Source organism: Cariama cristata, unplaced genomic scaffold (assembly GCF_000690535.1).
Source record: "Cariama cristata isolate BGI_N322 unplaced genomic scaffold, ASM69053v1 scaffold46142, whole genome shotgun sequence".
Classification (NCBI taxonomy): domain Eukaryota; kingdom Metazoa; phylum Chordata; class Aves; order Cariamiformes; family Cariamidae; genus Cariama; species Cariama cristata.
Genome location: NW_009606380.1, coordinates 598 through 12,271, shown reverse-complemented (window position 1 = coordinate 12,271; position 11,674 = coordinate 598). Strand labels below are relative to the sequence as shown.

At 36.0% G+C, this 11,674-nt stretch overlaps 1 protein-coding gene across 1 annotated transcript; it reads left to right on the top strand.

The window, feature by feature from the left end:
* Window positions 1–254: 254 nt before the first annotated feature.
* Window positions 255–11,365, top strand: ZCCHC4 (zinc finger, CCHC domain containing 4; the record flags this gene model as incomplete). The annotated part of the gene is given in 13 exon segments (XM_009696306.1): window positions 255–452; window positions 1,821–1,903; window positions 2,601–2,639; window positions 2,641–2,868; window positions 3,369–3,449; window positions 3,754–3,826; window positions 5,422–5,572; window positions 6,087–6,187; window positions 7,473–7,594; window positions 8,217–8,292; window positions 8,725–8,776; window positions 9,532–9,676; window positions 11,329–11,365. Coding segments are annotated over 13 exon segments (1,386 nt in total), but the record flags the coding sequence as incomplete, so codon positions are not given.
* Between the last annotated feature and the right edge of the window lie 309 nt (window positions 11,366–11,674).

Below are 11,674 nucleotides of genomic sequence, written 5' to 3'. Positions count from 1 at the left end.
GCTCCCAGCTGCCCGCACGGTGAGCCGGGCGGCGAGGGGGCCGCTTGGGCTGGATGGGAGTGTGGGCCTCGTCGAGGGGAGGAGCGGGGCCGGCCGGGGCTCTGACGGGCCTGAGTGAGGTGGCCGCAGTTCCTGACGGGTGAGGGGTTTGTCAGCTCCCTGAGCGCTCAGTTGCTCGTCTCCAGCTGCTTTCTCGGCTCTCCTACGAGGGATTGTGTTTTAGAGCAGCCTTTGTTAATGCTTTATTTTGGAAGCTTGACTGTTGCGGTGGAGGCATTAAAACAGATTTGTTGGTGTCCCGTGTGCCATCGTGTAATTACGTTTGTCCTTTAGGTCCTACTCTTCTGTTTGTCAAGACCAGCCAAGGAAAAGAGGAAGGAAGAAGGTTTTATGCTTGTTCAGCTTGTAGGGATGGAAAAGATTGTAACTTTTTCCAGTGGGAAGATGAGAAGGTAAGAGAGCACTGCTTAAGACTATGGTAAATATTGCGGATTTGTTTCTCTATTTAACAGAAATTTGAAAAAAAAAAAGAGAGTATATTTTATTATGGATATCTGTGGCAATTGCTGTTTTGTAAACTTTGTCTAATTGTTTATATTTAGCGGAGCGCATATTTCTGTCAGGAGATCACGTTTCAAGTGTAACTTTCAAGGAAGGCTGTGTACGTTTTGAGCAAAACTATCCCTTGCTACTGTATTGCCAAAACGCTTAGCTACTCGAGTTAGGAAGTTTGCCAATACCATGTAATGTTGCACAAAGTAGCATAGTTCTGATCCCAAGATGTCTTCATCTTCCATGACTGAGACAGAGAAAATCTGGTGGATACAAGCAAACAATGGAATATACAGAATAGTGAGATGAAGGGGATCAGTGTGATGCTCAGTATTCTCAGAATATCTGCAGTGATTTATCTTCACCAAAAGAACTTTGGTCAGATAATTGTAGGGTAGCAGAGTTGGGATTGGTATGTATTCACGGAGAGCTTGCTGCAGTTTTTGTCCACTACATTTTGTGTTACTTTTTCTGTTTCCTAAATGGGTATCTTGTGTTGTGGTCATTGTCCTTAGCAGGTTGGCAGGCAGGAATTTAATCAGGTTCATAAGTGGTTCATTGCTGTGCTGGTTAGTACTGAAAAGTTGTATAAAGGGAAAACAAGATGGTTAATTACTTGGTTGTATAGATTTAAATGATATTCCTAGTGAAATTTCATTTTGAATGTCACTTGTATCATGGTGTCTTTTATTCTATTGAATTTTACTGTCTCCCTGTTTAAACAAATTGGTTCCATGAGTTTTGCGCAAATGTCTTGAAACTCTGTTAACTGTGAAACCTTAAGTGTGTTTTATGCTTAGGAAGTAGAAGGCTCAGAGGAGAGCTGTCACGCTTTTAAAATAATCACATGCAAAAGACTTAGGCAACATTACTACTGTCATCAGTTGTTCAGGATCAGATTATAGTTCTTCAGAGGGAATGCAACTGCTGGCATGCATTAATGGAAAATATACCTCTTTCTGTCTTCTTCATAATCATGTTTTGAGTTTTTCCCTGAGTATTACGCGTGGTAGAAGAATGAAGTGCTTCTGGGGTTTTTTTTGCACATTCACAATGAGAGACTCATGCTATTTAGCAACATGCCTCTGTGCTGCAGCCATGCTTGTTCTTCTGAAACAACAGTCCAAAGAATGTGATAATTTTTCTATGCAGAGTAACTAAAGCATGAGACCTTTGATGCATCCTTTTTGTTTAATATTGAGATTTAATGTACAATACAGAGCAGTATCTGTTTGTTGTGTAACTTTTCATATACATATATTTTACAGGTGTCTGAAACTAGGCTTGCAGCACGTGAAGAATATAATAGAAATCATCAGCCACCTTTTACACACAGACAGAATGTGGAAAGGTATTATTATGTATATTTTCTTCAGTAAAAATCAAGTAATACAAGTTTAGGTACTCTGAATGTAGACATAATATCTCAGGATTCTTTAAATATGAAAACATGCCAGAAGGATTTGGAAAAATAACAACTGGTTGACTGTGATGGGAAAATAGCATGAAACATCTCATTAGAGCATGGTATTTTCAACCTAGGAACTGTATCTTTTTTTTTTCTCTTTTGTTATGTATGGTTCTTCTTGTGTTAGTGCTTATAATGTGCTAACAACAGGTCAGGAGAAGTTTCAGTTCAAAAAATTATTCCTGACTTTAGTGTGCAAAAGTAACAGGCTTAACATTGTGAAAAGAAGCAAAGGTAATATAGTAACAAATAATGTCAGAGTTTTGTGTATAAATGTACAGGACTGCCTGCTGGTAGTTGATATGGAGCCTTCACTCTATAATCCAGTTATTTTATGGGGACTCTCAGTATATTTGGCCAGCATATTGTATGCTTTTCAAAGTGTCCTTTGAATATTTTTTCATAATTATTAGTTTATTCACATGTGGATAGCGGAGTTTTGCAAGAGCAGCTTAAACTATATTGCCTGCTTAAATGTCTGAACTCTTAAAAAATATGAAACCCCCCTTCATAGCTCCTCTTCGTATCTTTTATAGAGGCTTTTTCAAAGGTTGTTCCCTATTGTCTTTTGTATTTAAAGGTACAAGAATTTTGTTCTGTTGCCATTATCAAAGAGGATAGGAATGCCAGCGATTGCTATTGCCAGCTGAATGGGAAAAACACTCAGATCACCAGTTCCTGTGTGATATCTCTGCTACCCAGTTAAAAAGTCCCAGTCAACTTTTGTATCCGCTGGAGAATAAAAAAACAAATGCACAGTATTTATTTGCAGACAGAAGTTGCCAGTTCCTACTGGACCTTATTACTGATTTAGGATTCAGACGAGTGCTCTCTGTTGGAACACCCAGGTGCGTCAGTGACAGTTGTTAAACTGTCAAATAATACTTCTCTCTCAAAACTGTGCAGCTTACTAATATTTAAATAATCAAGGATTCTCCCATAGTAAGTGGTTCACTATGCTTTAATTGCTTGGGATTATCCAGGTATCTAGTGGGGTCTTGCTTTGAGCTCATAAGGTACAGGAGAAGACTGTAGCTGCATTGCAAATAGCACATGCACACTGTAAATGTCCTGCTTTGTTTCTTACAGAAGTGACAGGGAGTTTCTTTGCTTATGCTTGTGGGTTTTTCTGGTGATCCAGTAGACTCCGCTGACTTTCCATCTTTTAAGACTAACATTTTTCTGACTTTGAATATTAGCCAAATGGAATCATCCAAATGCAGATTACTCCATTTTCTCTGTCTGTTTGGTTTTAGGTTTAGTAAAGTACCAGGCATTCTTGTCTTGCAAGATAATTTCTGAAGCCAATGATTATGTGTTAAATTTCTTTGCTCCAATTATACTTCAGGCTTCATGAAACGATCCAGTCAAAAGCATCCCAAGAAAAAGATTTCAGGGTTAGAAGCCTTCTGCTCGATATTGATTTCAGGTAGGTTTTGACAAACGTTTATCTGTCTGAAGAGTATATATGAAGATTTATATTATTACTGGTTTAAAAGATACATTGGTGATTGATATCCCTTTCCTGTCTCTGCATCTCTGTTCCTGCACACATACACAAATAACATCCAGTTTATGAGAAAAATATAATTCCCAATATTGGTATGTGTTGTCAGTAATCAGAACTCAAAGATGTTGTTTTTCCTTAAGGCCTTGTTTTCACTGTAAATGGCCCTTAGGGCAGGCAAGAAGATGTTTATATTTGTCTACTACTATTAAAACTTATTTTACAGGTATTCACAGTTTTACACAGAGGATGAATTCTGCCACTACAACATGTTTAATCATTATTTTTTTGGTGGAAAGGTAAGGCCAAGTATCTCTTGAGTGCTTTGTAAACAAGTGCATGTTGTCGATGCAGAATTTTCTAAGAAAGTCATGGGTAGTCTAGTAGAAAACAGCTATCATGAGATGAAAATGGTCAGCAGTACTGGAAATCAAAGAATAACAGTGCCTCTTCAGTAATTCTGTCCCACTTGATTCAAAGATAAAGTTGTCTATTAAATTTATGATAACTAATGTTACACACCTTAACTGCTGCTTTTATTAAAATGACAATTTGATGTGAGTTGTTGCCTCACATTATTCCTGTTCTTGTATTGTTACAACAGAATTAATTGTTTTATTCTCAGCGTTTACAAGCCCAATGGATTCCATGGGACTTACCTAGTTGTACCTGAGGTGGGAGGGAGGAGGAGGTTTTTTTGCTTTATTCCAGGCAAGCAAGGTCAAAAGGTTAACCTTGTTGTCATAAAATGAGGTGGAGTTAGTTAAGTTAATGTGTAAGTGTAAGTGGTTAAAGAAAATGCTGAATTTCTTGTTTCTTTTTAAATGTCACATTAAGTGCTTAATTTTGAGTTTATTAGGAAAACCGCAGCTGTAGTAGGACATTTACTGTAGCTTTGTACAGAGAATCACAGTGTAATTCAATTCCAAACATTAATTTCGAAGATTTATGCCAACAGTATACTCACTTACTCTTTGTTCTTACTTTGTCATTATTAGTAAGCCACCACTGATTTGCATAAATATGTTTATTGCAGTACTGTTCTCATTATGTAGATAATTTTCAGATTTTTGCCATTCTAAAGGCTAGTTTTGAATGGGATCTTGAAAATAGAAAGAATCATGTAGAATGAAATGAGAAGCTGGTCTGAAAGCCTTGCCTTTGAAGTTTTTAAATCCATTACTGTATTCAAGTTTTGTATTTTTCAATTAAAACAAAAGACTGCTAATCTGCATTATAAACACTGTAGTGTTCTTTTCAAGGTGTGGAAAGGTGACACCTGTAATGACACTGTATTGCAGTGTATTCAAGGACTGAATTGCAGCACTTCTGAATGCATATTACTGTTAAAAATCTGGTTGAGAGAACACTGCAAGATGACGGTGAATACATAGTTTTTTACATTTCCTTTAGTAATAGGGTCCAGGTTGGATTGCTAAAGTTTGAATGCTGTGTATTTTTATAACCAGTATGGTTTGGATCAGTTTTCAGTGGAATTAATTTTTTTCCATTACTTTGATAGTGCTTTACAGAATAAAACTAAAGTTAAAGGGCATGAATAAAATGTATTCTGAGCCTGAGCTTTTCTTTCTTGCTATGAATAACGTCTTTTTTCCAAGTTAAATTTAGTACCCTTAGGAAGAAGGGTATCTTAGGAAGCTTGAACTGCATCTGGCCTTAATACATTTTCTCTAAATGAACAAGACACTTGTTTTCAGTGCTTGAAATCTAGTTGGTTTTTTTAATGCTACACAAGAGGAAATTCACCTCCACAAGAGGAAATAACTTCTGTCTTCAAAGTTGAAACTTCTGAAATAATAATTTTATTGCCAAAGACAGTATTTTTACAGTTCTTGAGTCTTTATTTCTGGAAATTAACCTCTGTTTCTTACAGACTGCGCGTGAAACTTGTAGGAAGTTCTTGTGTCCAGACAATGGTGAAAGAGTCATTATGGTAACTGATCCCCCATTTGGAGGTTTAGTGGGAGCATTGGCTTCTAGTTTTAAAAAGCTGATGGCAATGTGGAAGGAGACAGAAAAAGAAGGTATGTATTACAACCAGATAGGTGGGTTGAGCTGTAACATCACTGTAAGAAAAAGTACCTATTTAAAAGTCTGTGATTCTTACTGCTCAGGTTAATGTGAACACGCTCCTGTTGTAATTCCTAAAGATGAACTGCTATATATCTAATTTATTCTCCTGATACTTCCAGTTTAGTCATACCCAATTCTCTAAGTCTCTCTTAAAAACTTTTACAAATTTTTTTACAAATATACTTTGCCTTTAAAATGAACTTTAAAGGTAGAGAAGACTAAGCTATCCAACCAGCACCATTTCTTACCAACCTAGGAGGGTGACAAGAGTTGTTAGTTAAGTGGAGCTTACAGTTCCACATATATAAAATATGCCAAAACTTTCTGTCACCTGAATGAACTAGCTCTTATTCCAAGCATGACATGCATATACCTGTTTATGTACTCAGAATATTTACTGTAAATTTTTTGTGCTTCATGTACCTTGTTTTTCTTTAATGTACATCTAAGTCTTTTCATTACTAGGTCATAACAACCAAGAGATGCCCGTGTTCTGGATATTTCCATACTTCTTTGAGTCTCGTATTCTTGAATTTTTCCCACGCTTCAGTATGATGGATTACCAGGTATGACTGAACCCAGTGAGTCTGCTAAATTTCAGTCATGTGCAATGTGAACAGGAATATGAATGAAAGCAGATACAATGGTAGCACTTGTCTGTATATGAGTTGTCTTCTTGAACTTTACTTTTGACTGAGTTGGAGGCACTGCAAACCCTGTGGTGCTTATCATGTGAAGCCCAGATTGTGTATTTGTGTCAGTCATACCTTTGATAACTTTGTCACACTGCTACAGTTTGTTACGTATCTTTAACTCATCTGTCATCTGTCCATTAACTCATTTCTTCTGCAGGTTTTCAGTGTGACAAAATTTGCACTAATTTCAACAGGTGCATATTGCAGAGGTGAGAGTTAACTTAAAGAAGAGTGTTTCATTTTTCCAAGATGTTGAAATGTCAGTAGCTTGCTGGGTAATGCCTAGCCCTGGTCAGAAAAAAAAAGAAATAAGAGAAGGTCTTTCATCTCCAAAAGTGCTGGGGCTAGAGTAGATTTACAACAGTGGAAATTTTTGGAATTAAGTAATAAATGAAGTTGTCGGTGGTAAAGCAATAATCTGGCATCAGCTTCTCCAATATTGTATCCATTCTGTAAGTTGTTTAAGAATGCGTATGTCAGTGACTTTTGAGAGCTCAATTATAGGTATTCATGATGTTAAAGTTTTAATTTCTCATATAGCAACTCTGCATAAACTTTGACGTGGGTATTCGGAACAATGTATTTGTATCTTGTAGAACGGAAATTTGTGGAAGAAAATTAGAAACTTGTGCGAAGCTAGACTCTGCGTTGCTGCTAGTGTTCAGAGATGAGAAATTTTGTGTCAAGTCTCTGAAGGCAGTGCTAGAAAAAGCAGTGCGGAAAAAAGCAGTACTGATTGGATTTGCAACTTTGTAATTACTGTGCGATCTGTTAAGATCCACATCAACTCTTACACTGCCAGATAGACCAAACGGTACAGTTCCATTTTTTTTTATGGGTTGCCCTTTTGTAGAACAACTGCAATGTTATCTTAGGTATCCTATGCAAAAGAGCCAAAAGAGCTAAGTAAATTAGGGTTACTGTAGTATTAGGAACTTAGTTTCTTGAATTTAGCCTGATATTATGGTTGCACAAATTTAAAAATAAATGAGACAAAATACTTTCTGTAGAATTTGTAATCTAATTTGGGGTTAGTCTCTTTATATAAAAAATGAAAATTTCATAAGGCATATGTAAAGATAATAAATCTTTAAATAGTTCTGCCTGTGCTTAGCATTCAGTTTAAGACTCTTTTTCTGTGTTTTTATTTTTCTAGGTAGACTATGATAATCATGCACTTTATAAACATGGCAAGACAGGTCGTAAACAGTCCCCTGTCCGTATCTTCACGAACCTCACCCCAAGTATGATTGTACTTCCCGTAGAAGAGGGTTATAGGTAAGATGTGTTAACGCTGATGTGACTGAAAGAGTGTATGTGTTCTTAATTAGGGCATAAAGTCTCTAAAGGACTTTGGGATGGTGCTGTTCAGTATTGTCATGCCTAACTTTTGGATGCCAGGCTCAACAGCACATTTCTCTGTTTCATTCTAAGGTCACATGTTCTATTAACAATGTGTAGGAGAGCTGAGCACCTAAAAAGAAATTTATGTTTTCCAGTGTGGAATGATGAGGTTCCTCAGCTTGTCTGTAGGAAATGTGTACACCTGTAAGGGAGATTAACAGCTATGCCTCATAATCAGCTTGGTTGAAACAGTAGTTAATAAAATGAATGCCAAGAGAAGCATCAAGAAGAAAGGAATTGATTTGGTTTGATTTTCTGCTGATAGGGTTACTAATTTGAATTCTAGCACCTGAGTTTTACTATTTGGATGTAATATGTCTAAATGATTATGAGACTCTGGGCCTCAATGGTGATTTTATGCATCAAAACCATCATCCTTGATTTGGCAAAGTGATTTTTGCAATCCTTATATTTGTTGTTGAGCTTGTATAAAATGAATTTGTATTGCTTTGTAAGCAAATAGTGAACCAGTACATTTATAATTTTTTTTTTCCAGGTTTTGTGCTATATGTCAGCGGTATGTTAGTTCTGGTAACCAGCACTGCGATATATGCAATTCATGTACGTCAAAGGTAAGTGTTTTGACTTCTTTCTGGATGGCAGTTTTAGCAGTAGTCAAATAATAACTTCTGTAATATTTGCTCTGGTGAAAACCTATTCTGATAATGATTTTCTTGGGAAACCCCAAGCAGTTCAGTTGGAAAGAGGACAGGAAAAGTTTGCTACTTGCCACTTACACCATACTGTATTCATCAGTGGTCTGTTGACATATACATTTCTTCTTATGTTTTGGAAGTAGTAGAACTTGCTAATTTAAAAATGCAGCCATTTTGCTGTGGTTGTCACAGATTCTCCGGACTGTTGTTTCCAAGTTACTGTCCTTCCTGCAGCGGACCTGTTTCTGTAAATAATGGGGACCATACATCAGTAGTTCAGTTTTAAGATAGAATCGGTGTTTTTTTTCAAACAAACAAACAAATAATGCATTCATTCATCTTTTGTAGGATGGTAGACGATGGAAACATTGTGTTCTTTGCAAAAAATGTGTAAAACCCTGTAAGTAAAGAAAAATACTTCTCTAAATAAAAGTACCCTTATTGTTTAAACTATAGTCCAAATAAACTGAGATTACAAACCAGAAGAGAAAATATTCTATAAGAGAAATAAAATGTAATCATTCAGAAGACATAGAGTAAAGGAAAAATCTCAATTTCACATGAGTTGCCATTTGATAACTTAGGTATATTTACACTGTGTGGAAATGAGATAAATTCTCGTCAAGGCATACTAAATCCCATTCATGTTTGTTATGGGAAAACTTAAATATTTTGATTTGTCATAGAAGTGTTTCCTGATTTTGTAAACTTTTTCATTAGAATTTCATAAACAAATAGGCAATTATGAAAATGTTTGAGAAGGCATTATCAAATTATGTTTCATACAGTAATACAGTTGTATTTGTAGCTGTGTGTAAATAGCTGAAGCAGTCGTTTTTGTTACTGATACAGAAATCGCGATTTGTAAGTCCATTTTAACATCTGGACTATTTTTCATGTTAAGATTACATACAGGGTAATAGTTCTAATGGCAAAATATTTCAGTTATACTGAAATAGTTACACGGTATATCTAATGAAGGAGTACCTGGCTGCCTTATGAAATGTGGAAAGGGAACGGAAACTGACTATATCCATCTCTGTAAAACTAAAACAAAATTAAAAACCTGATAATGTAGCCTATATTTAAAGCTTAGTTTCAGAATGATCTTTCTAAAGCTTTTCAAGATCATAAGTCATATTACTTATTTTGCAGCTTGGTTTCACTGTAACAATTGCAACTGCTGTGCTCTTCAGAACCACACTTGTGAGAAGACTTATGCTGGCTGTTTTGTTTGTGGCAAGGCAGGTCACAAACGCAGTACCTGTCCCAGTCTCTCCCGCACCAGAACAGCTTGCCAGTAAGTGTGATACTGCATATAATAAAAGATAGCATTCAGAAGAGATTAGATCTTATTTCATGGAAACGATTTAGAAAGAGATGATTTTTGGCTTTGAGTACTGATGTCATCTCTCACTATTGCCTACTTGCTGTATTGCTGGGGAGTATATACTGAAGGGAGGATATGACAAAAAACAGGCAGGTCACTTACTGTGGCTCCCAATTCCTTAACTGTGGCTTTTCTTTCAAAACTGATTTATATGGATCCCAAACTTGGTGAACGGTACATGGGATAGCTCTGTCAAGAAGATTCAAAATTAATGAAACAGTTTTATTCCCTTTGGGTTCCTCATGAAAGGGCAGAGAAGAAAGTCACTACACTGTTTTTATTGCTTCCCGTTTCCTTTTCTTTGTTGTGGCATCTTTTTCTTTTTTCTCCTGGTATTTCAGGTGCTCTCTGTAGTACAGTCTAAATCTCCACCGTGTAAGATCTGTATTAATGAGGGTCACATTAAGTACTTTTATTCTGCCATGGTTGTGCTTCTGTCACATACACAAGCACATACTTGTACATATCAAAAGACAAAAAACCCCTGTGTGTGATGGTCTTCAGATGGAACTAACTGAAAAGAGGAAAGGGGATTTGCTAAGAGATGATCCAGCAGTTGGCTCAGTCTTTCCAGTTCAGGATAGTTGGCCTGCACTTTTGTAACTTCTTCTCCAGAGTGCATGGGTTGGTTTGTGATTCTTGACTTGAATGGTTGTAGCACTGGAATGCAAATCTTCCTTCCCAAAAGATGGACCTCTTTTGCATAGTGAGATTCAGATAGTTAACCTCTTGGATCAGCATCAAGAGATTCACCAGATGCCTGCTGGATAGTAGAGGACTACAGGTATATTGCTTCATGTCCTGCTGTGACATTAATCTGAGTTCTGGTTATGGGCTATTAGATAAAAGGTAGCAGTATTTCATTTGCCATATTTTCCCTTAATGTTTTTTTCTTTGCTTAAAAAGTAAAAAGGATACTAAAAGAAATTCATGAAACCTCATCTGTTTCTTCTGTCAAGATACTATTTTGTCCATTGTACTGGAATGGTTTAGTCCTTTCAGTCCATCAGTTATTTCTTTTGCCGATTTGTTGCAGAAGATAACTTAGGTTTCTTTTTCTGATAAAAACATCTGTATGTTTTATTTGTTAAAATTATTCAATATTTTATGTTATGAAATACATCCGTTGTCAGAGACAGAAAACAATCCACTTGCTAGTTATATTTAGGTCCTGTATTATTTGCAGGAGCCTTCATGATGATGTTAAACTTTACGTACTTTCTTCTGAACCTTTCTATTATATATTCATGCATTATATATTGAGTACGAAAGTCTGTGCTTTTTTGTACTTGATGAGTGGCATTTCTCAAGTTTTTTACATCTGTTTAAAGGTAAATGCTGAATAAGTACAAAAATGAAAAATAATTAATGGCAGTAAAATGGACAAACAGTTTTAGGAAGATTAAATGTCATAACTTGTAAGATGGAATGTTCCTTGTACTTTTTGTCACAGTACTTCTGAGTTCATATACTTGCATGGACAGATTATTTAAAATACCAGTAAATGTAGAAGTATGTTCTCCATTTTATTCTAATCTGTATGTTCCTTTTTTGCTTTACAGAGCTGACAAAAAGCAAAGGCTGAAAACTCTAAAGAGGGTAAAGGTGGGGATCTGTAAAAGATCAGCTATGAAGCATGCCATATTCTCCAGGAAGAAAGTAAAGAATAAGAAAAAAAAAGATGTGACTTTGCTTGCTGATACATAGTAATCGTTTTTTTTTATGGCCAGCCTTTGATTCCATTTTCTAAAAATGTTAATATTATCATCCAAAATAAAACCTTGATTGAATTAAAAGTGACAATTCTTTTATTGTACATCATTACTGGCACGAAAAAAAATGCTAAGTAAACTACACACCAGGTATTTGTATAATGTAACAATATTGTGTTTAGGGTTAGCTATTTGT